Source organism: Drosophila serrata, unplaced genomic scaffold, assembly GCF_035046125.1.
Source record: "Drosophila serrata isolate PLE 108 unplaced genomic scaffold, ASM3504612v1 contig_240, whole genome shotgun sequence".
Taxonomy (NCBI): Eukaryota; Metazoa; Arthropoda; class Insecta; order Diptera; family Drosophilidae; genus Drosophila; species Drosophila serrata.
In genome coordinates, this window is record NW_028257138.1 from 5362253 (window position 1) to 5387796 (window position 25544).

At 37.4% G+C, this 25544-nt stretch overlaps 2 protein-coding genes across 2 annotated transcripts; one reads left to right on the top strand and one right to left on the bottom strand.

Moving 5' to 3' along the window:
• Positions 1-54: 54 nt before the first annotated feature.
• LOC110183404 (uncharacterized) lies at positions 55-4086 on the bottom strand. The gene is made up of 6 exons (XM_020951679.2): positions 3214-4086; positions 2668-3153; positions 2402-2520; positions 1979-2339; positions 667-1205; positions 55-613 (listed from the first exon to the last, which is right to left on the bottom strand). Exons 1-6 carry the CDS (start codon positions 3362-3364, stop codon positions 230-232), a joined length of 2040 nt encoding a protein of 679 aa, XP_020807338.2. The 5' UTR covers positions 3365-4086; the 3' UTR covers positions 55-229.
• Positions 4087-12072: 7986 nt separating this feature from the next.
• Positions 12073-25090, top strand: LOC110183430 (protein phosphatase 1 regulatory subunit 14B). Its single transcript, XM_020951711.2, has 4 exons — positions 12073-12534; positions 24199-24471; positions 24532-24606; positions 24670-25090. Exons 2-4 carry the CDS (start codon positions 24256-24258, stop codon positions 24751-24753), a joined length of 375 nt encoding a protein of 124 aa, XP_020807370.1. The 5' UTR covers positions 12073-12534; positions 24199-24255; the 3' UTR covers positions 24754-25090.
• The last annotated feature ends 454 nt before the right edge of the window (positions 25091-25544 follow it).

Sequence of the window (25544 nt, forward strand, 5' to 3'; positions counted from 1 at the left end):
TTCTTGACAGGATATTAGGATGCTCTTATAAACCATATTAAAAATCCTCGTAAATAATTTAATTTAAATTTTATTCGATATACATTGGTATGTTTGTTTATATAAAATATGTTTTTAATTACACTTAATACATCATAAATATTTATAATATGTACGCTCCCCGCTCCGCAGATTGTGGAACAACAAAAATCTTGGCCAATCCCCCACGTTCCCGACCCCGTGTCCTCCCTTAGAGGTACATGCCATTGACCAGAAAGTCGGCCTCCTGGGAATAGGGCGTCTTGCCGCCCAAACGTCGTGCCCTCCGGCTAACCGTCCGCATCCGGCAGCCAATGAGAATGGCCAAGGCGGCAGTGACCAGCAGGCCCAGTGTCAGCGAGAGCACAGCTCCGCCAGGACGCTCCGAATGGCCGTCATGGTCCCGGAACTCCATCGCCAGGTTCTCGTGTATCATCTTGTACTGCTCGTGCACGGCGGAAACGGGTACGAGCAGGGCTGCCGATGGCAGTGATGCCGCCGCAGCTGTCTCCTGCTGTTGCTTATTCTGCTCCAAGGCCAGTTCAATGGGATCCTTAGCCGTTTTGGCCTTGACTTTCTTGTGCTTGTGTTGCTTCTATTGATTAAAAGGGTTAAAACATTGAGGGGATAAGGGTTTTATCTACCTACCTTCTTCGGAGCCTCTGTGTAGGTTTCTTCATCGTAATCCTCGTAATCCCCATCAGCAGAAGGAGCCTGGTTTTTGCCCTGAGCTGGTGCAGCATTCAGGACTGGCAGCATGGCCACCGTTTGATGCTGAACTGACGGAGCTGGAGCAACTGCAGCATAGACCTGTTGTTGCTGCGGCTGCTGTTGCACCGGCAACGTTTGTTGCTGTTGCTGCTGCTGCTGCTGCTGCTGTTGGGGCCATACCACATTTGGTGGCATTTGCTGGCCAGAGGACGCTGCCTGGAGTTGCTGCAGGGGATTCTGTGGTGTCTGCTGCTGCTGCTGCTGGGACACATACATACCGGATCGTGGTAACGACATCCCGTACATGGCTTGATTGTTGTCATAGGCAGACACTTGGAGCGGTGTTGATTGCCCCTGAACTTGCTGGACAGTTGCTGCTCCTCCTCCCTGTGCCTGCTGTCCCTGAACCTGGACATTCGCTGACGGTGGCTGCAATTGGAGGCCGCCTTTGTGACTGAAGATGTGGCTCTGCTCATCTGCAAAAGAGATTGGAAGGCGACACAAGGAAGTAAGAAGTGTGTCTCCCAGCTTAACGCACAGCTAATTGAATTAATTACGAGTAGACAACGCGCATACTACACACTCTACACTCTGCACCCTACACCACATCCGTAAATCAATTTTGAGCGACGGCAGACCCTGTCGCCCCACCCCTTTTCTCACAATGAAAACTGATGGGCAATTTGCGATTTTCCCAGAAGAAAAGCTTATGTGAGCTCAGGGAAAGGCAGTGCGATTATTGCGTGCGCTCCAATGGCTCCAATTTGTGTGCTAATGTCGCGCCAGAGGCTCCTCCCGGGATCGGTTCCTTTCCCTCATAAATATTTACTTAATTTTTTAGTTTTGTCAGTGGCTCAGGCTCTAATTGCTGGTGGACATCCAATCGACTTTAATTAAAATGTTAAAAGTACAATGAGGAAAGTCTAAGGCGAAAGACATAGTCACTTAATCTGAGTCAGATATGTTTTAAAATTTATAGCGTTAACTTGAGGGAACATTTGAGAAATATAGTTGAAATAAATGAGGGTTTAAAATTTAGTCTAATTTTAAATTTTAAAACCAAGGAGACACAGCTTTATATCATTTCTTATAAATCATATTAGTTTCTAGATTAGGTTAGATTAGGTTCTAAGTTTGTTCTTTTTTACTCTAGAATATGTATAATTTGAAATTCAGTTAAGTTTGTCTTTGCTTCTTCCCATTTTAATTTGAAGTTTTATTCACTAACGAGTTTTTAATATATATTTACCTGTGCTTATGCTTCCTCCTTGTTGCTGCTGCTGCTGCTGCTGCTGTTGCAATTGCTGCTGTGGCTGTAGTTGCTGCTGCTGTTGCCCCTCGGTAATCATCTTGCGGTTGGCCCAGGCAGCGGCATCTTCGCGATTGTTGACCATGGGCGGTGGTGGTGGCGGCGGTGGCGGTGGTCCCAGAACAATGACATGTTGCGGCTGTTGCTGCTGCTGCTGCTGCTGCTGCTGTTGTTGGGCGGCAACCTGCAATTGCTGCTGCACGTTCTGCACAGGTACATATTGCTGCACCATTGGCTTCACGGGCTCCACGCTGTTGCTGCTGCCACTCGATTTCGTGGCACTTGATGATACGGTATCGCACTGAAAATTGGGTTAGTTAGTGGATTTAAACAATGATCGCTTCTAGGGGAGGGTGAACTTACTTCCGGTCCCTCGTCGCTGCCATCTTCGCACTGGGGAATCCCATCACAGGCATTGTACACCGCAATGCATTCGCCCGAGTGGCAGGTAAACTGGAAGCGGCTACAATGCGCAATGGGAACTGAAATCGAGAAAAGTTAGCAACAAAGAAGGTAACCGACTATGATATACCCCGGAGTTTACAGCTCTTTTTATATAAAAGTTAATACTCCCTTCAAGAGATCCCTATATACCCCACAAATCCCAGAGTATCACAGCCACAACTCACCACTTTGAACTGGGTTAATTGCTTGGGCCTGGGCCACACCCACTCCAGATCCAGATCCCACCGACCCAGTGGGAGCCACCACTGACGAGGCCACCGAGGGCTTGTCCCTCGCTTCCGGTTTTAACTTGAGGTTGCTCAGCTCCCATTCCTGCTGCGAGACATTGTTGCTGGGTATGTGCGGCAGCTGTGGACGTGGAGTGCTGGCCACCTCGCTGGTCTGCCTGGCCTGTGGAGTCAACACGGCGCTCGTGTAGTTCGAGTGCCGCGTGAACTTGCAATGGAAGTTCTCCGGTGGACCGCACTCGAAGAGATAGCAGTAGCCACCGGTTTTCCGCTCAAAAATGTACACATCGCAGGCATCCGTCTCGCAGCACAGACGCTCGCATTCCTCGATGGTGTCCAGCTCGAGGCCCTGGAGATACTTGCCGCCAATTGCCTGGGATTCCCCAGTGCGTATTATGGTGTTTTTGTGGACATCAAAGTGGCCTAAGAGGGGGAGGAGGTTTATAGTTAAGAATTGTTTAAGAATTGGCTGGAATATCTCACCTATGCACACCTCCAGATCCATGCGCTTGCTTAGGCGGTGATCCGCTGGTGAAGATTGCCGCGGATGTGTATCCAGATACTCCACCTGCTCTGCGGTGGCCGTTGCTCCAGCGATCATCATTGTCAGTAGGAGCACGTAAATGGCCATCATCTCGAAAGTTAATGGGTTTTTTCTGTGGTTTTTACGTTCACGCCCGAAGCCTTTCTTTTATTTCTTATGATTTTTATATTTGGGCAGCTGGCGGTCACAGTTCACCGGGGGAAATGGGGGTGGTTCCCGGGGGAGAGAGAAAGAGACCCAGAGAGGCTGGTCGAGGGCTTGTCGTGTTTACAAATTTTACACGCTTATTGATTTTTGAACTTTTCCTCTTCCGCACACACACTTTACCTTTGTTCACACTTCAACGCCTTGAAATAATTAAAGCCTAGGACTTTCCCTACCTTAAAATTGTTCACTGATTTGCAGTTGTTTTGTTTTATATTTTTAATTAATATTCATATTAGAAGATGACAGAAAATTGGCCAAAAATGTAAACCAATGGAAGTGTTCAGGAAATTTATGAACTTTCTCCTTACAGCTTTTTCACCCACAGATATCGGGAAAGCTTTTGTTATCAGCTGATGATGGGGGTGGCTGTTATCGATAAAGGTGGCTATATTCTGGGGTGTATTTTCCACGAAAGGGCTTTACTCTCCCATATGTTTTTCACTGGAAAGTGAAAGCTCTCTGCGCTCTCTCTCTCTCTCGCCTGGAAGCCACCATATGTTGCCGCTTTCAACCCCAACCTTGCGAACCTTGTAATGTTTCTATATTGTCAATTTGGAACAACAATAAAAGCCGAGGATGTCGACCCGGCTCTTTCACTGGGGTCTCTTTTAATAGGGTTTGCATTGGAAAACCGCAAACATGGGGTACAGAGAGAGAAAAATATTAATATTGCATATTGCAGTGGATTATAATTCTAGTCAAAAGCTTAAAAGGAAGGAGTCATTTCCGACCTTATATATCATATATATTCTTGATCAGCATGAACAGGCGAATCTTTCTGGGCATATAGAAAAGAACAAATTTTTTTGACAATTTTTTCAAAATTTTATTATCAAAAATTGGTAAAAATTTCAATTTTCTTAAATTTAAAATTGAGTATGCAGATTTGTTAACGTATTAAAAACTAACATAGGAACGATTTTGATTTTGAAATTAATGCATTTTTGGCTTAGCTATGACATTTAAAAGAGGGTGATTTTCTTTAAAAAGATATATACACATAAAAATATTGATAAAAAGTCCCTATAAAGGACATTTTTCACATTTTCTTGATAAAGGGGCCATTTCCTACCCCATAAACCATATATATTCTTGATCAGCATCAACAACCGAGTCGATCTAGCCATGTCCGATAAAAATTTAATTTTTTTCAAAATTTTGAATATTTTTTTTTTGGGTTTACATCGTCAAAAATTAAAAATCATCAAAAATTTTAATTTTTTAACAATTTAAATTGAGTATGCAGTTTTGCTGCCCTAATAAAAACTAGCATAGGGAAGGTTTCCGAATTAAAATTAATGCATTTTTAGCTTAGTTATGAGTTTTTTAAAATTTTATTTATAGACAAAATTGTCATATCAAATATATATAAATATCGACTCAAAGAATGGTATTATAAGTTTAGTCGGAAGCTTGTAAAACTAATCATTATTGATTAGAATCAACAGCTGAAATCGATGAATGTCTATGTATTTTGCTAGTTTAAATACAATTTGTTTGCCTTACATAAATACCTAATAATATTCTTAACAATTAACCTTATAAAACTATGAACAATTTTCTATTAAGAACACTTTTTTTGATATTTTAAATTCCAATCTTAAATATATAACATTTTTCCTCTCTGTGCTTCTATGAAAATCGATAAAAAGCTTTTACCTTTTCCTTGTTTTTTGTGTCGACAGTGGCTTTAATAATTTAATAGCGGTTGAAGGAGGAGGATAGGAAGGAACTAAAAGGTACATAGAGGGAGTGTTTCTCCTTTTCCCTCCCACGATGCTTAATCGAATTTAATTCGCATTTTGCCACCTTTTTTCGAAACTGTACACCCCAAAGAAAGTGTCATTTAGATATATATGTACAATACCATATCATTGTCAAGCACTGCTCTCTGCCAAAACCTATCATTACACCTAGGAAATTCCAAACGTGCTAATTCCAGGAGGGGACTCTGTTAGCTTACAGCTCCCTCGACGCATGCGCCGCTTTGTCCTCCCCCCCTCCCCACACCACCGCTGTAAATTAAAGCAATCCAAAGAGGCGACTTGCAAAATGTTAATGAAAATAAAGCGCTAAGCACCCGCTGCCCCCCGGACTGGGAGCTACCCATTAAAACACCCAAGCGACGACGCTGCACAAAAGTCCAAACAAAAGCGGCGAATGTGCAACCCCTTCAGGCCAAGAAGGGGTTGGTTGGGGGGAAAATGCCATTCGGAGCCGTAAAGTGGGCGAAATGCGAAAGTCTGGTAGCAACATAACAAAAACCCATTGCATATTTCAGGGAGTCACGTCACCCAAGCCAGTCAAGTGGGCAGCGTGAGCTGGAGAATAGGACACACACCACCCACAGGCATCCCCGCAAAAAACACACGCCCATGGAGTGCATGTGGTGTGTGGGTATATGTAGTCGACTATTTGATAGCCTGTAATTTTAGGCACCTATTAAATATAGGAATTATATCTTAAGTATGTATTTAATTTTAAATATTATATATATAAGTATAAAGTAACATGGAGAAACATCAATGTAGTCGACTATTTGATAGCCTGTAATTTCAGGCACCTATTTAATATAGGAATTATATTATATATGTCTTAATTATGTATTAAATTTTAAATATTATATATATAAGAATAAAATAACGTGAAGAAACATCGATCTTTAAGTGTATAATCTAAAATTCCATCATAAACCGCTGTAATTATTTAGCTGTACAAAGAATTCTCATCCGAAAAGTTTAGTCTCAAAGCCAAACCAAAGAAAACATTAAATAGGTTTATAATAGTACAAGAATATACAAAAAAAAAATGTTTTTCTAGTGCAATATAAACAAATATAAACAAATATTTAACTAATCCTTAGCCTTAGCCACTCCTCGCATGTCCTTAAACTAAGTGGACAACAGCATCGTTTAAATTGCATCTTTAGTTCACTTTTTTGCTATTTTTTTTCTCCCCCACTGGCAATGTTAATGCTTTTAATGAAGGACAAAGGGGATCCTGGTGGAGACGAGGGCGTGGCATGTGGTACCGAAAGGGTATCTGGTTGGGTGTTTTTTTTCCCCCTGGTGATAACATCCCACTAAAAGGTGATTTGCATTTATTTTTAGAAGCACAACAAAAACCATTAGAAGCAGAAGCTTCTTTTCCTCTAATTGCAACACTTTTTAAGCAATTATCGAAGGAGAACTTTAGGTTATTTTTCAAGGGAAAAACTTGTGTCTGCCAAATGGAATTTGCAGAATGTCGTTGTCGACAATTTTCCGAGAAAATTGCATGAGCTTGCATGACTTGTGGGAGTTTTGTGCTTTTCCCCTAATAAGGGTTATTGACACAAATGTAGTAGTAGTACGTATATTCCTTGGATTTGTATATTTCTGTTTAGTTATTTCGGCCATAGTCCTTGGGGACTGCTTAAAATTTATTTGCGTTATCCGAAAAACTTATTCGCTTCTGTCACAGACGTCGAGACGCCAAAGTTCAATAACATTCAAGTCGGGGAGAGAAAGAAAAATTTAGAAAATTCCCCCAAAAAATCCAAACCCACGCCGGCGAAAGGACGATGGCACAGACTCGTAAAGCATTTCGGACGGAAAGGACATGTGGTGCACGTGCAGCCAGAAAACTCGTAAATTCTCTGCATTTAACGAAATGGAAATTTCGCCAGACGAACCACAAAGAAGGGAGAGACCTCAATGAGATGAATAGACAGCGAAAAATGTTGTATTAAATGATGAGTGAATAAAGGATAATTAATTTGAGGTAGAAATTTATTAAAAAACTAATTTTGGTTGTCTATAAAATATAAGAAATATATACCTTTTGCTCTAAGAAAGATTTGGAAGATGAGCAAGTATTGTAAAATTTTTTAAATTTATTAATAAGTCCCAGAAATGTCAGTATAAAATGTGAAATTGTTCTCCAAAGAAAAAAGATATTATCTTGATCCTTAAATTTAATTTCTGTGTATAGGGGGGTAGCTTTTCCAGGGGGGAATGACTGAGAGGCGCACAAGACGTGGTCTTCATCAGTTGCCAGGTGCTGCGACCTGGACTTCGTCTGGTGGCTCGAATTTTGTGCGGCCTTGCCGGGTGATAAAACGTGTTTTAGATTTCTTTTTTTTTACTAGAAAATTTGTTACCTTTTTCCAGCTTAATTCTGTGTTTAAATTCCTTCCCATTTAGACACACAAAAGCTCAACAAGCAGCATTTGGAATGAATGAATGAGTGAATGAATCTCTTGGCCATGTAGTTCCTACCAAAAGCTGAACAGCAAACTTGGCTAGCAAGATATACGAGCTGTGGTAAGGCCAGAGGCGGAGCTAAGGGGGTTCTTAGAATACTTGTATATATTTTCACCTAACAAAATATTTCGTTAAAGCAAAACCCCCCTTGATAAGAAGATAATCTAAGCCACTGCCCTTTTAGCTCAGCATAAATATGGCTTAGAACTTGGTTGGGCCAAAGTAACTTTAATTAAAGCAGCCATAGATAATTTTATTGAGCTTGTGACATTAAGTAAAAGAAAAATAAAATGCTTGCTTGGCTCGTTTACATAATAAAGCATTAAAAGACCTTGGATTAACCGTTTCACATAACAGCGAAATGTGTGAAAGAAAAACAAGAATCTTGACGGGGCTTAAAGAATAGACTTCTTGAGAAAATGAAATCAGCTCTAATAATAGAAAAAATGTGTAAAAAGTTTAAAAACTAGTTAACATGTAATGAAAACTACGTGAGTAAATGAAAGATATAAAAATATTTGATTAAAATTTCTATTTATAGCTCTAAATAAAAACCTTTATAAGTTTTGAGTCATTAAGTCTGTAAACACACTTCTCTCACACTTCTTTAACGATCTTTCCACAAAACATAAAAGAGGTAATGAACGGGCCAAATAATGATGCGTAAAGCCAAGCCCCTGAAAACGCCAGGGACTTGATGAACTGACCCAACTAATCATTAATTATATGCTAAAAAAAATCAAGAAAATAAAGAAAAACAAAGAAAATACTTTCAAATGCTCAGACAGCGACTATTAAACCAATTTTCGCTTTTGTGAGGAGACAGACAGGGTGGCCAAATGGAATTAATGGAGAGCATAAAGGCGAATCTCTCATCCCGGAGACACGTCAAGGAACCCTCGAGTGCCAATTTTTTTCGGTTATTTTTTTTCTGGACTGGAAGACTGGCTTAACCACACAATAAATGCGCAACAAGGGGCCATAAACATGGCTAAGAAGGCAAGAGGCAGATGCTGCCACGAGATGAACTCTTGAACTTTGAGTTCAACGATTTGGCCAGAAACAAAGACGCCCGCCCCATGCAGAGGGTCAAAGTTGGATTCTTTCCCTTGGCCCAATTGAATATTTAAGGATTCCCCAAATTAAGCATACGCAGTGTTAGCCAGCCTCATGTCGTATCTTATGCAACACACTCTTACGAGAGGTTAACTTTAATATTTAAAATGAAGAACAGAGAGAAGCTGTGAGGGAGCAACCGCCAGGGGACATAAATATCTATTGCCTTTCGTTGTCAACCAAAAGTCTCCGAGCGAGCGAGTGCAATTAAGACTTAAGACATCAGGCTTAACATCCGCTTCTCAAATATTTATTTATTGATTTTCTTAAATGCTTTGTGCTCGCTTCTTGGCCGCTTGAGCGACGTCTGTCACATTTTGTTAAGTCCGCGCATAATTGGCAGTTGCTTAACAGCCGGCTAACAGTCTAACTCAGTCACCCTAACAGCTCTGTTGCTCTCACCCGCTGTTAGCTGGCCCTCTGTTGGGTTTTCAAGTTTATGGTCAATGGCTATGGCTATGGCTGCTGTGCTTTTTATCGCCGCTTTCCATGCAGCTCCTTTCCGCTCCGCTTCAACTGTAAATTCTGACCAGTTTGGCCTGCCGCTGCCTACTTTCTTTAGCTCTCTTTCTCTCTCTTTCTCTCTGTCTCTCTCTCTCTCTCTCTCTGCTTGCTGCCGTTGCAGTCGGCGGCGCATTCTAAGCTCAGCGGCTGTCAGTGCTCAAAAGCGTGACATTTGTCGCCGCCGGTGTACAGTGAACACTCTATTACATGCTGTTAGCATTTGAAAATGATGTATAAAGTTTTAGAAAGGTTGCCATGTTTTACTGGAAAAAACCATAAATAAGTAGTGCAATGCACAAACCATAGAAGAGTTAACAAAAAACATAGCCTACCTTTTGGGATATGCGTTCATTATTTTGGGATTATTTTGGAAGCCATAATATTAATAATGAATGAAATTTATATTCTAATATAAGTATAAACTATTATAGCTGATTTTAATATTTAAGCCATGATTTTTATTTTATTATAGCTGGTTTTAATATTTAAGTTGTGATTTTTATTTTATTTTTAAACCTTGGGAAACTCCCGTAATATTTTTTGGAATTTGTATGATTTACCTATTGATACTAATGTTATAGTAACTATATTTTATTCATTTTGTAAATTAATTTTAAATTTGTAAAGTCATTTTCCATTTATTTTTCTATTTTCTGCATTTATTTTAATATGTTTTCATCATCTTCTCTTGATATCTTTTCGGTCACAAGCTCTTTTTATATAGCTTTGATAATTTAATTAAGTGTAGAAAAAAGCAAAAAGGGAACCTAACTTCGTTGAGCCGTAGTTGATATACCCTTGCAAGTTTGCAATTTAATTATGGAATGGAACTAATCTTCAAATATTCGCATTTCGATATTTTTATGACAGTTTATTCGACAAATCAAAGCTTAAAAATCTCATAGCTAAGCCAAAAAATGATTAAATTTAATTCAGAAAGCTGTTCAATGTTAGTATTTATTTGGATAATAAATCTGCATATTTAATATACCATTTAAAAATAAATAAAATTTTTATCAATTTTTGACCCCTTAAAAAGATTGTTAAAATATTAAAAAAAAATTTTTGCCGGACATAGCTAGATTGATTAAGCTATACATGCTGATCACGAATATATATGTATAATTTATAGGGTCGGAAATAACTCCTTCAAGCGGTACAAGCATTTGACTAGACTTATAATACCATTCTTTGAGTCGATGTTTATCTATATTTTATATGACAATTTGGTCTATAAATGTTAAAAATCTCATAACTTAGCCAAAAAGGCCTTAGTTTTAATTGTGAAAGCTGTCCTATGCTAGTTTTTATTAGAATATTAAATCTGCATACTCAATTTTTATTAAAAAGAAATCTAAAATTTTGTCAAATTTTGGCAATTGTAATAATGTAAATTATTTGAAAAAAAAATTCAAAAAAAATCTTCAAAATTTTTTTTTAACCAAACATGACTAGATCGACTCGGCTGTTTATCCTGATCAAGAATATATATGATTTATAGGGGCGGAAATGACTCCTTCACTTAGGTTTAAGCTTCCGATTGAAACTATAATACCATTCTTTGAGTCTATATTTTATATGACAATTTGGTCTATAAATCAAATTTTAAAAATCTCATAACTTAGCAAAAAAAGGCTTTAATTTTAATTCTGAAAGCTGTCCTATGCTAGTTTTTATTAGAATATTAAATCTGCATACTCAATTTTTATTAAAAAGAAATCTAAAATTTTGTCAAATTTTGGCAATTGTGATAATGTAAATATTTTGAGAAAAAAATTGAAAAAAAAAATTCGAATTTTTCTTTTTAACCAGACATGGCTAGATCGAACCGGCTGTTCATCCTGATCAAGAATATATATGATTTATAGGGTCGGAAATGACTCCTTCACTTAGTTTTAAGCTTCCGATTGAAACTATAATACCATTCTTTGAGTCTATATTTTATATGACAATTTGGTCTATAAATCAAATTTTAAAAATCTCATAACTTAGCAAAAAAAGGCTTTAATTTTAATTCTGAAAGCTGTCCTATGCTAGATTTTATTAGAATAATAAATCTGCATACTCAATTTTAATTTAAAAGAAACCTAAAATTTTGTCAAATTTTGGTAATTGTGATAATGTAAATATTTTGAGAAAAAAATTGACAAAAACAATCGAATTTTTCTTTTTAACCAGACATGGCTAGATCGACTCGGCTGTTGATGCTGATCAAGAATATATATGATTTATAGGGTCGGAAATGACTCCTTCACTAAGTTTTAAGCTTCTGACTAAAATCATAATACCCAGCAAGGGTATAAAAACCCTAAAAACTAATTTTGATTGAGGCGTGACTCCACGGGCTCCCATCTAGAACCGATTCGGATCTGACAGAAGGTAGCTTGGATACTATAAATAGAATTTTACGATGGTTCAAAGCCGAATGGCAAGTCAATAAATTTACAGATCGCAGCTTGGGCCTATCTAGCGATGAGGAATATATATGTATGTTATGTAGGAAATACACGGTGAAGGTGCTCACAGGTAGCTGGTAACTGGAATCACCGAAGCTCGACATATTGGCCTGGTCAGCTGCTGCGGCTGATCATTAATCGCACCCCAGTTCTCCACAAATCAGCGGGCACATCAACATACACTCACACACACACAGTCCGAGAGCATTAACAGCGAGAGAGAGAACTTTGAGTGGACTCTGTTAAGCTCGTACCGGCATTGTGTGTATCCGGCAGATACTTTTCCGTCTGCGGATTCAGTCTTACATTGGTGCTCACCGGCTGCGCGTGCTTGGCTCTAGTTCAGCTCAGTTCAGTTCAGTTCAGTGTTGAAGATACTTCTTGGCCCCCTAACTCCGGCGAATCGTTTCGGCCGCTGCCTGATAAACAAACAGTTAAACAAACCGCTCGAGCGTCGTCGTTGTCGTTGCCGTCGTGTGTGTGTGAGTGTTTTTCGCCCTCATTGTGCTCTCGTGCAAATGAAAATCTCATTGAGCAGAAAGTCGCAGCAGCAGCAGCAGCAGCGGAAAAGTGGAAAATCCTAAAGCGGCACCAGCCACCTCAAAATAAGAAAAAAATAAATTCAAAATCTCGGCAAGTGAAATTTTTGCAGTCGAGAACTAGGAACAGAGCAATTAAGCCAAATAATTACCGCTGGAAAAAAGTCGAGTTCATCGCTGGAAATCTGCCAAAAGTAAATGTTATTTAAATATTAAGAAATTAAAAAGGAACTTGTTTAAATACCAAAGGGTAAAGATATTAGGTAAAATGCTTTTAGTTTGGTGATTTTCCAGGAAAATAATTCTTTTTACTTTCTATTAAAACTTTACATATGATGGAGTGTATAAGAATTTAGTGACTTTAAATATTATATAATTAAAATATTTAATATGAAATAGAGTAAACTTAGAGTATGTGTATAAAAAAAAAAAATAAGTAAAAGTAATAAAGGCTTAAAAACAATCTCTAATACTATAGATACCTCTCTTAATTAGAGAGTTATTTCAGCTAAAACTCTGTGAGTTATTCAAGACAATGAATCGTTTTTTTAATTGACAAACAAAAAGCCCATAGACATACTTAAATTTACACTCTTAATGAGTCAGTGAAATGGGTCTATAAACTATATATGTACTTGGACAATCATTAATAACTTCTTATCGAATCTCAAACATTGACTTTTACTAGGAGCTGTAAAAAACACCTGACGTTTAATGTTTATCAATGAACTATCATTTTCCAGGCCTTTCCTTACCCACAAATTAATTGCAGAAATTAACTAGGGAATTCACTAAATTTAGTTTACTATTTATGTGATCAGTTTTCAATTAATGTTTAGTCATTTTTCAAATTAAGTTGAAAATTTGTTAAAAGAAATATGCAAGAAAAAGCTGTTTTCCAGACAGAACTTTCATTGGTGCTGAGAACCGGAAAATAGTTTTGGTCTATGTTGGTTTTTCTTTCTTGGGTTTACACTGAAATCGAAGTTTTTAATTATATATAAAAAATTTGAAATAATATATTTTATATTCTATATTTAGTTTAGAAAGCAATTGACATCTTAAATAAATTTAAAAGCCATGTTTTCCCTGGTTCTAGATAATATTTTCTGGACTAAGAGATTCTAGTTAAAAGCCTCCTTTGTTCTAGGCTGAAATACTCTATATTTTCTAGTCAAATTCCCTCTTTCCCACTACTTTTTCTCCAAGTGCTTGAATACCCGTCGATCGGGTCGATTGACTTCAGCTGGTCAAGCCTCCAGGAGGAGCGTGCCCGTGGCAGCCACCTGTCCAGTCCCAGTCCCAGTGCCAGTTTCGTTACTAGAGCCTGTCCGTCCCTGCTCCTGCCACCATCCCATCCCGTACATACCCATTCCCATTCCCATTCCGATTGCCGGGCTACCACTTCCAGCCGCAGACATTGCGGCACAGAAGCAGAAGCTGAAAACCTGCAGCAGCTCTGGGTGTGCGTGTCGAGCTGTGGAATTTTATGCAGTGGTTGCTGCTGCCTCGTTTGCGTTTTTATTTTTATCTGTGCGAGTATTTCGCCTATTTTACAACTTCATATAAGTACATGTATATGAAAACTCTTTTATTGGCAGCGAAGGGTGGTCGCTACTTGCCACGCATCCAGCGGAACGTAACGAAAAACGCAACTGCGCTTCACGCTTCCACTGGCCAGGGAGGAGAGGGAATGGATATGGAAGTGGGTGGTGGTAGGAGGTAGGAGGTGGGTTTTTGGGCTAGAACACAGCCAGCGAGACGAGCCTGAATTGGGATTAGCATTCCTCCAGACGGAGATCTCGTGTTAGGCAGCTAAATCAAACAAACACAGAAGGTGCTTTGAGTCTGAGCGTTCAAATTAGTTGGCAAACATTAGCATTAACAAGAGCTAGTTACACAGGGAAAAAGCCAGGAAATTGTGTCAATTCGGTGGCAAGTAATATGAGTAGGAGTCAATATTTAAACAGAGTTATTTGCATTCCTAGGTGATAAACACTTTAGGGGAATATATAAGCTGGAAAATAAAGTGAGATTTAAAGTGGGCTTCTAAAGTTATGAGATAATACATGGTAAAGCATTTGAACATGTTTCTATATAAGGGATTTCTTAGTATTCTAAAAATTCTATTAAATTTTAGTAAAATTAAGTTAAAGCTTCTTCGTTCACAAAACTTTTACTGAATGAAAAATCCTTATCCTTTGTTCGCCAACAGACACAACTTTCTTCAAGTGTGCGAGAATGTAATTCAGTTTAATTGACTTTTTATCAATCGCAGACGTCGCAGCCCAGCCCACAGTGTTTTTTTATTATGGGATGCAATTGCAACGCGTCTTTTGCTGGTGTCTGCGGATACATTATTTATACGAGTTAAGCCCGCATTTTCGCAGCATAAAAAACCAAGAGCAGCAGCAGCATTCGATGTGTGTCGGACTCGTAATTTCCTTTATGTTGTGTCTGCTGCGTTTTGTAACCTGGTTTTATTCGCAGTCATAACATTTCTGCGGCCGCCTGTGTCTAATCACAAAAAAACAAACAACACGCCACGAGATACAGATACAAGATACATTGAGTATTGGACACACGACGACGACGACGCTTGATTCTGACATGTTTACATATTTTGCTTTTTTCTCGCCTTTCCTCAATCGATACAGATACAGGGTGCAATGGCTGAGATACAGATACAGATACAGTTAGCGATACCGATAGGCAAATGTATCTTTGACTCATTACGCTGTCTTTAGTTCCATTGTTTAGCCATGACTCGAGACATTCTCCTGCAGAAAATCAATTTTGAGATACTTGTTGTGCCTGCCTGCTTATTTACTCACTTTACGGCCCAAAACCGGGCTCTCAGCTGGCTCAGATGGAGGGGGATTAGCAGCGCTTTGTCTTCTTGCCGGCGAAGGTCGCCACAAGAGTTTCCATCACACGAAACACACACGAACTTGAACCCGAGCAAAGTGCTGTATGTTTTAATGCCAAATGGTCATAAATTAAAACCGAAACTGAACATTTGCAAACATCCTGTGGTCTGGCTAAAAATAAACCCAAAAAGAATAACAAACAATGTATCTATGTATCTTTGTATCTCTCTATCTCGTTGTGGCATAAACGAATTCGTTAGAAAAACTCGAAACGTAACTTCTCAAATGTCGTGATTTCGTCAAAAAGATTAATAAGCAATTTCACGACATATTCTGTTGGGTTTTTCTCTCCGTTTTGTCACTTCTAGACATATCTACGTGTTTGGCATAAATGTTATCTGCAGATACACCAAATTTATATCTCGCAACGGAAATGTATTAAAAGCTCGTTCAAAAAATTAAAAAGTAACGACAGCCAAAGGCGAAAATCAAGCAAGAAAGATTGAAAGATACAAAGATATATCACCGATAGACGTTCAATTGAATGAACTGCATTTCGAACAATTTAAATGATTTATGGCTAATTCATACAAATAATGATAAATGATTGTGTGTGCCTTTGACTTGGGAAAACTGCCAGTGATTTTCAAAAGCCATTTAAATGACAACTCAAAGCGGAAATATAAACAAAATCGCTTAATGCCCGCTTATATTGATTGTGATTTTAATTAGAAATTATTGTTCTAGGCTAATAAATTCATAAAGTGTGAAGTGACTTTAACTTGCATTTGTTATTTAGATGTAAGCTCTATGACTTCTCTAGAAAATAATCACAATCTGAGCAAATACATGGTAAAATCATGGATTCATTGAACTCTAACCCACTGCCGCCGACAGCTGTTAATAGACAGGGCCAACGCGGCGTATGTGTAATGTGATTGCAGCTATAAAACTCCACTTGTAAACACAATTATATATAGAAACGTTCACACTCAGTGTGTGTGTTGTGTGTGTGTTGTGTGTGTGTTGTGTGTGTATTGATAGAGGGCGTCCATTGTGCCAATGTTCGCAGTTCGTTGCATCTTTTATGGATCTGAGCGATAGTGTGTGCCAGTTGCCCAGAAAAACGCACTAGTTTTCACTGAGAAAAATATTACACAAAATGGTTCTTATATCTACAATAAATTTAAGATAAGCCTTAATAAAAAAAACTCTAGAAAAGCCTTAAAACAAAAATGAAAAGCTAGTTTTTAAACTTCACTTGGGAATAAGAACTTCTCATATATATCATACATTACTTAAATAAAGACTGCATTAGAAAATGAAAAACTTTAAAGTGAAACAAATATTTTTTATAGAAAAAATATATACAAATTTTCTCTAAATAGTTTTTTCTTCCAGTGCAGCCTCGCTAGAGCAATATGGAGTTTTGTGTGCCTGATGATTTTATGACTTTGGCGCTGCCCGAGAACTTGCTTCCATTAACATTACCGTTCTATGTACATATAACGCTCAAGGCAATCATAAATAAATATGTGATGTACATATGTACATTAGTCGTGTGATTTCCATGATTTTCCACCTCCTTCCTCCCCATTTTACACCCGCTTTCTATCGCTCGATTTATCACTTATTTGCCTTTGTTATTTATAGACATTTTTTTTGTATTGACACGCAGTCAGACGTAAATATGCAAGTACACATATTTGTTGATTGCTCTTTTGGTTCTGCTTTCAGTGCACTGCCCCGAAACACCTCCACAACACACACAACCCACACACACACCGCACACCCATCAGCCGCCACATCTCCCTTGGCCTTTGTGACTTTGAAATGCGAGCGGTGTGCTTACATTATCGATTTCTGCGTTGTCTGGGAGTTCGGTGGCTCCTGATAACAGCAAAAAAGTGGAGGAGCGAGCTCCCGAGAAAGGGGCATTATGATATTAAAAACCAGTCTCGGTCCCAGTCCCTTTGAAGCCACATCCATGGGGTAAACATTTGGGTGATTTACCATCTAACATCAACAGGAAATCGAAAGATACATAACATATACTACACGAATGCCTGTTAGTGGGAGCAAACAGATAAGCGATTGGGTTTTCCCAGAATTTTCTCAAAACGGATGTGGGTTTAGGGTTTTTGTTTTAAACAATACCAGGAAATTATTTATAAACTTTTAATTATTGTTTTTTTTCAGTTGGTTTACTAAATTCTGGAACAAAAAATGTTGCTGTGTTTATAAATTCTAGGAATTTTATTACTACAAATATTTACTGATTAGAAAAAGTCTAAAAATAATAAACATTTCTCTAATGTTCTTGTTTATTTTTATATTTTTGCTTATTCATTTAGTATTGTTTAGGGAAACCCTGTCAGAAATAATTAAATATTTTCTCCACTTGTTTTTCTATGATTCATTTCTACTGGCAAAATGCTATATTTCCTGCATTTTATTAAGTTTTCCCAAACCAAACTAATCCATAAATATTAGTTTTTTTATCTGCTGTCATAAAAATGAGTCGTCTTCTATAAATAATAATGTTTTAGGACCTATTAAAAGCTAAACGATATAATGCAAGCGATTTGTCATTTGTTTCTTATATGTATATATCTTGGATATATTTCCACAATATATATATATATTTTTGTTTAGCGAAATGTCGGTCAATCTGCCTGAGAAATGGCATCTATTTATAAAGATTCACCGAGATTTCTCACCTCCGGAACCGAAGAATTTTTCTCAAAGCCGCCGTGACGCAATCTCTTGGCGACCAAGAACGACAAAAACATTGCGTAAACAATATATTAGCCAGCGAATAACAGTTTAGGCCATTGTATTTTTATTTGATTTTTTCCCCGACTCGGAAACCATGTCAAGTAGACCGCCAACTGACTTTACTCGAGGACTTCGAATATATATACTTTGTGCAAACATTTGCCAAAGGTAATGGTAATTTATGCTGGAAAACTTTTTTGCCCCGTCTAAAATAAATGCTGTGTTTCATTTTTGCCATGACAATTCCGTTTTGGCAACTGACCAGAGAATATGAGATGAGGCTCCAAGTTGCCCTGCTTTAAGGTCAACGAACCCTAATGGCCAAAACTACACTCGTGAATATCGTAGGTGTTTTCACTTGTAATTATTTATCCATAAGGTAGCCGAAGTCGAGGGCCCTCATAACAATTTATTTGGTCATTTTTTTGCCGGACCTGAAAAGGGGCTGACCAAAATGAATAAACAATAAGCCAAATTAACTTTTGAATATTACAGGCAAGAAAAAGTTTACCTCCTCTCCCCTTTGTGAGTCACCGAACATAACTCCGGATTGATTGCTCAATCCGGGAACCCGAGAGTTTGCCCTCCAACTTGGCCAGCATTTTGTTTTTTACGCGTCAACAACTTCTGTTTCGTATCTGTATCTATGTATCTGAGTATCTGAGTATCTGTGTATCTGCTTTTAATTTAAGTCTGGAAATTTTTCAACATTTTTCTTTCCAATTGAACTGCTAGTCAAGCATTGTATTCATTGGTTTTCTAGACTGAATTACCCAGAACTGAATGTGTTCAGCAAATTCAATTAATGTCAGTTTTGGTTTATGTTCTAAACAAATTTATAGCTGGAAATATTTTTATGGCTGCAGCACAATTGTTAGCTTTAATTAGCCGATTTATTTTAATTATCAATGCCAGCTGTGGCTTGCTTATATGTTCATTCTATGAATTCTTCTACCTGCTTTTGATTAATTCCCCTTTCAGGTAATTTCTTAGACTTAAATTTTAGAAATTTGTTTAACAATACGAATTCTTGAGGCATTAACGAGCTATCAATGTGCGACGCGTGTCCAAAAAGGGGGCTGGGACCTCATCCATCCCCGTCAATCAATCAAAGACCAAGTGCTAAGTTCTCTCTAAAATATATATTAATTATATATTTCGATTTGGTTTCAAGTTTTCAAGTGCATGAATCATTGACAGCTGGCTTATGCAATGCCTCGTCGGCTTATTTAAATGAGGCAGCAATTCAAATAACAATTTATTGTTTATGATTTTTGTCTGGCTGATAAGCTCAGCAGGGTTGAATAACGTGATTAATAAACAATATATTTAATATACTTACAACGTAAATTGATAGGGGCAGAGCTGATACCAAGAGCTTCGATCTCACCCTCTTACATATATCAATGAAATGTTGAGCCTAAGTTTCTTTCTAAAACTGGTTTTCGGTGGTTTCTTGTTCCCCAAAAATAAAATTTCGAATTCTGCTTTTGGACTTTATATTTTTTCTGGGGGATTTCACAGCCCGCGAATCATAAAGCATTTGCATAAACAAACGCTGGCCCTTTTGTAAGCCTTATTTTTAGGCCTTTTAGCATAAAAGCGTCACATTTCACTTTTTCCCTCTATGCTTGGGAAAATTTTTGGGCTTGAATGGAAGATTTTTCAGAAATGTTCAAAAGCTGATCCCACCTTTCTTCGAATATAGGTTAATGCCATGCTTAGGCCCCAATGAACTTGATTTTTCGGTTTGAGTCTGGATATTATTTATTCTCTCTCTCTTGAATGTAAATTAGGAGATTTTTAGTGACCAAAAAATAAAATAAAAATAGAAATCGAAATCACCATTAGCCCAGTTTAAGTATATCTAAATATATTTGTCATCAAAATGAGAGAATTATTTCAATAGCTATTTCAACAGTTTTGCCAAAACATTTCTCATCTCGTTGGCAATCGTTCAAAAAGCATTTTTAATTTTTCAAATAAGTTTTAAGTGCTTGACAAAAGTGTTTTATAGCAATGGCCATATAGGGCGATTGGCAGAAGAAACATAAAATGTATAATTAAGCTATAATTACCTTGAAAATTAACATGAACTTTCCGCACTCCGGCACTCAGCATTTGGCGTCAGTCCAAAAGCGATAAATGTATGTATTTATTCCCCATTTTGGGGAATTGCGACACATTCGATTTACATTTATCCATAAATGTACCAAATGGCAGGGTCTTTAAAAATCAATTTGTTTTTTTGAGTTTGCCTGATCTGAAGGTGAAGCAAATTAGGCCTGCTCTCGTTCTCTGACTTGAGTTTTTTCGTTTTATGGCTCATCAAATTTACGTTTATTAATTGAATTTTTTGTAACACAAAAAAAAATCTGATTAGCCGCATCTAATGGATAAATGATTTTTTTTTTTTTTGGCTCCTAAATTGAGTTCATTGAATCAATTTGAACTCTGGGGAGAGAGATACAAGCAGAGTTTCCATTCTATGTCCTCACTGAAATATTTACGATTGACATTTCATTCTCGATAGTAGAAGTGATATATAGTATGTCCAGGTGCAGGTTTAGTTGCAGGAGGGAAATGTCAATTTACATTTTTAATTCGAACTGGGGATATAAATTGATGAGAGCCTTCTTTGTCCCGGCATTGAAGCCATTTGAAATGCATGAAACTATTCCGAAAATTGCAATTGCATGCAGGCCAATCCGTATCTATCTAATGGTTTTTCCTACTGACCACACTGTCGCACTAATTTCCTTTCGCAAACCCGAAAGGTGAAGGAGAGTGAAGCCAAATTGTTAGTAATTTGTATAGTCCATTGGAAAATACAGAGAAAAATCGATTAAAATAGTTTTGAAATGGTAATAAGTGTAAGGGTTTATTTTACGATTTAAAATAAAGAAATCTCTAAAAATTAACTGAAAACCCAACTATTATTAACCATATTTTCTGATGGGAACTATTCTGCCTTGATACCGGAAGGTGTTCTGCAACGTTGCCATCTGAAAAAGGGGGAGTACACTAAGCCTATTCGCAGTTACCTTCGGCCTTCGATGCACATGCAACATGTTGCATGTTGTTGCCGCATTGCCGTAGGCAATTTCAACATGATATTTATGCAAAATTGCCAACGTTAGATGTGGCAAGCAATATATAAAGGTATATAGTTTTCCACCCTCTCCCTGCAACTCTACGGTCAAATAGTTTTTGGTCTCGTTTTTCTTGTTTTTTTTTTTGGTTGGGAAAATCTGTGTGGAAATTCCTAAGATAACTTTCTTGTTGAGGGCAACATAATTCATTAGATCCCACAATTACCGTTGGCTCTACGAAAACAATTTCATAAACAAACGTGGGGAAATTTTTGTTGTAAATTGTTTATAAAGCAAGGTGTTACCCTAACTTCAAGGGGTATTTTGAAAATAACAAAGAGTTCTTAGATTAAATTAAATTAAAGGAAATAATAATAAATTCAAGGTATTAAAAAATCTCTTTATAATTCAATAAATCTCAATAAATATATACTGAAAATATCATAATCTATAGAGTTTAAAATTTATATTTCCAGATCTTTTATAGAGTTTAAAAGAGTCTTTTTTGACCTCTTTTTCCCCGGTATCTTTGGTCTCCATAAATGGTATCTCATGTCTCAAAGCAATCTCCATGCCCGTAGGAGTGTTGTCCCCCGCAGCCAGTAGCCAGTTGTGAATTGTTAGTTGTAGGCCAAACGGATCCACACAATTAACTTCGTTTAGGGTAATTTCCGGGCCAAAGCCCTCGGAAAAGAGCTGACTGCTTTTGGAAATAGAACCCCAAGAACCCCTCCTCGGACTCCTCTGGTCATATTACAAATCTCTCTCTCTTGGGACTCCAGTTCTTCGGGGCCGACATGCAAGTGACAAGTTAAACGCCGGTTTCATAATTGCTTATGGCTCTTGAGTAAATCTGGTATCAGATTTCGCACGGGCTAGAAAAAATTCAGTTGTTGTGTGAAAATTATGTGCATTGTTTTTCTTGTTGTATTTTCAGCCGCGAATGCGGAAAACTCTCCACCGGAGAGTGCCTTAATGTGTTGTGCTTTGGTTGCAATTGTTGCCTGCCGCTTGCCACATGGCCTGCAAGATTTCGAAATGAACAACAACAAAAAAAATCAAAAAACTATATAGCAGAAAATCACAGAAGAAAAAACAACAATATATAACCAAAAACTATTTCAATACTCGACGAGTGCCAGAGGTATTTGCAATTCAATTTCGTTTTTAGTGCAGACCGAGAACGAGAGTGAATCGAGTTTGTTAACTTTTTTTCGGGGCAAAATTGGAAAAATCAAGGTTCAGATTTTTGGGGTTCGGTGTGTTACTGGATCAAGGATACACTCGGTGTGTGTGGGGTGTGTGTTTTGGGGGGTGGGAACTCCCTGTGGGGCGGACAGGTGTTAAAGTTCTCCACCTCCTCTCGGTGCCTGGCACCACGGCCCCTGTTGCTATTGACATTCGAAGGGGAATGGGTCTAGGATAACCTTTGTTTTATTTATTTCTTTTTTTTTTTGTTGGGGGAAAATGCCAAAAAGTGTCACTCGGATTGGAATATGTTTATAAATAATATGTACAGTCAATATTTGGGTCTCAGTGTTTTTCGGGGAATGTGTCAGAGTTTCTCAAAGAGGAATTTATATTATTTCCAATGTTATATTATTAGTTTCTTGAAATATTTAAAAAAAAACTTGGTTTCATTTTATCATTAAATGGTTTTTAAAGGTTGAAAATATTATTATTTTTGTTTAGTCTATGAATGCCTAAAAATTATAAAAGTAAACAAACTTCGGGAACTCGAAGTTTATAAGCCTTTGTTGTTTCCAATCGAATTATGGAATTGAACCGGAAATCAATCAGAACTAAGTTAAAAATCTTCGCATTCTTTTAAATATTTTATATGACAATTTTTACGATAAATCAAAGTTTAAAAAACCCATAAATAAGCCAAAAAGGCATTAATTTCAATTTGGAAACCTGTCATATGTTAGTTTCAAATATAACAAATCTGCATATTCAATCTTAAATTTAAAAGAAGTTAATTTTTTTCAAATATTTTTAAAGTTTATAGTGTCGGAAACGATTACTTCATCAATAAAACCTAACAAATGTCCATAATAGGGATTTAAATTCCATATTTTTATATGATTTTCTTTTTAAAAAAAATCACCCTTTTCAACCATCATAACTAAGCTAAAAAAAAAAGCCTTAATTTTAAATCGGAGACCTGTCTTATGTTAGTTTTTATTCGGTTAATGAATCTGCATACTCAATATAAATATTACCAATTTTTTTAATTTTTATCAAATTTTGACAATTTTAACGATGTAACCCCTTATTAAAATTTCAAAAATTTGAAAAAAATAAGATTTTGTCGGACATAGCTAAATCGACTCAGCTTTTTATGCTGATCATGAATATAATATTTATGGGGTCGGAAATGACTCCTTCACATCGTTACAGGCTTCTGACTATAATTATAATTCGCTGGAAGGGAATAACAAAAAACCCAGTGAAAGTTTCCCTGTTAAATAAACCCTTACCCTCTATACTGTCAGTTACCTAAATAAAAAAAAGTACACACTTACAAAGCTCGTATGTCAAAACTGATTTCCCGCAACTGAAATGGGCCAAAAGCCAAATGTCAGAAATCAGAAATCCGACTGGCATCCATTACACATTAATTTAATTAACTGTTAAACGCGGCAAATGTCCGCACACAGACAATATATACATTATATATATATAGTATAGTATATAGTGTAGTTGGCAGATAGAGGAGGCGATAGGAGCAGGATGAGTGACACGTGAGCAATTATTCCTGTTCGGTGTGTGGCTTGCATGTCGTCGTTATTCCTGGACATAGATAAACTATACACATCTAACATTTATATATAAGATATATACACACAATGGAATGTATGATTCAGAGCGCAGAAGGGAGGGACGGTGAGTCACGGATGCGGGATTGGAGTAGGCCTCCAGGGCCCAAAAACGGGTCTTGAAGCTGGAGAAATGAGTGCGGGTGACGCACATTGGGAAAGTTCAGCAGTCAGAGTTAACCCACACCATTACATGCGGTTAAAGTTAAATTTAATTTAATTTAATTACACAATACTGTGGCCAATCCAGCTCACTTGTGTCTCAATTTCCACAACTGTTTTTCCCTCAATTGCAGGCCACGCCAATTAATTAAAAGGCAGGAAAGCTAGCGCGAATTAAAGTTCAATCAACGATGCAGTGCGGCCTGGAACAGATGAACGATTGTGAGCGTTCGCCCAACCGGACGAACCTGCGGGTCAACTTCAATGAGAAGGGTGCCGAGGTCAAGGAGCGACGGGAGAAGTTCCTCACGGCCAAGTATGGATCGCACCAGATGAGCCTCATCCGGAAGCGTCTGGCCGTGGAGATGTGGCTGTACGATGAGCTGCAGAAGCTGTTCGATCCACCAGTGAGTATTATCATATATGAAAAAATTAATTTATTATATTTAATAATTAATTAACAACAGAGCGAGGCCATCGATGTGGACATTGATGAGATACTGGATATGGACACAGATGATATAAGGAGATCTCATCTTATTGTAAGTTTATTATAAGTACTATTTTTAATATATCTTTACTAAAATCTTGTTATATTTTTACAGAGATTATTGTCAGTCTGCAAACGCCCGCAATCGGACATATCGAAGTTCATCAGCGATCTTCTGGACCGCGCAAAAACGTTGTAAATGTCCTCATCATACAAGAGATCATTGATCATTCAGCTACATATAATATGCCGATAAACAATATACATAATAATAACTAGAGAATTAAGTTTAGCTTGGAACACAAAAGGAGTTTAGTTCGCAAGTCTTTGACCTTAACCTATTTCCTCCTACTTATGTTGAGTTTTTTTTTCAAGGACTTTAGTTGTTAGCCCGACTAATTTGAAGTTAAACCTAATTTAAGCTACCCTGAACACGTTAGCCCTAAGCTTATGGTATAATATCGAGAAAGCATTAATATACTTCATCAATTTTGTGATGATACCTTTTAATAATAATAAAACACAAACACACACGATGATATGGCTACCTTTGTGAATGGAAAATGGAATACAAAATCCTGTGTAGTTAGCTCCATTTTTTTAAAGGAGGAGATTTGAGCTCCCCCTAGTGACTTTCTGGTTGTTCTTTTGCAAACTGTGTGTGCTTCATTTAATCACCCAAAACTAAACTATATAAACCCCGAGAATGTCATGTAGCAATTGTTAAAAAAAAAAAAAAAAAAAACAAAGAAACAAAATTTGTAAGTAAAATGTGTGCGATCACCAGACAAAGATGAAAGCTCAGGTTCACTGCCAAAAACGTGGAGGAGGAAGGACTTGTATGCGCAGTTAGCAAGTACAAAGAGAATAATGGAAAAAGGATAACAGAAATACAGTAAAGCCTGGCAAAAAAGGAATTTTAAACACAGATTACACAACCAACACGATGGTCTCTTGAAATAATCAAGAGATTAGAAATCAATGAATAAT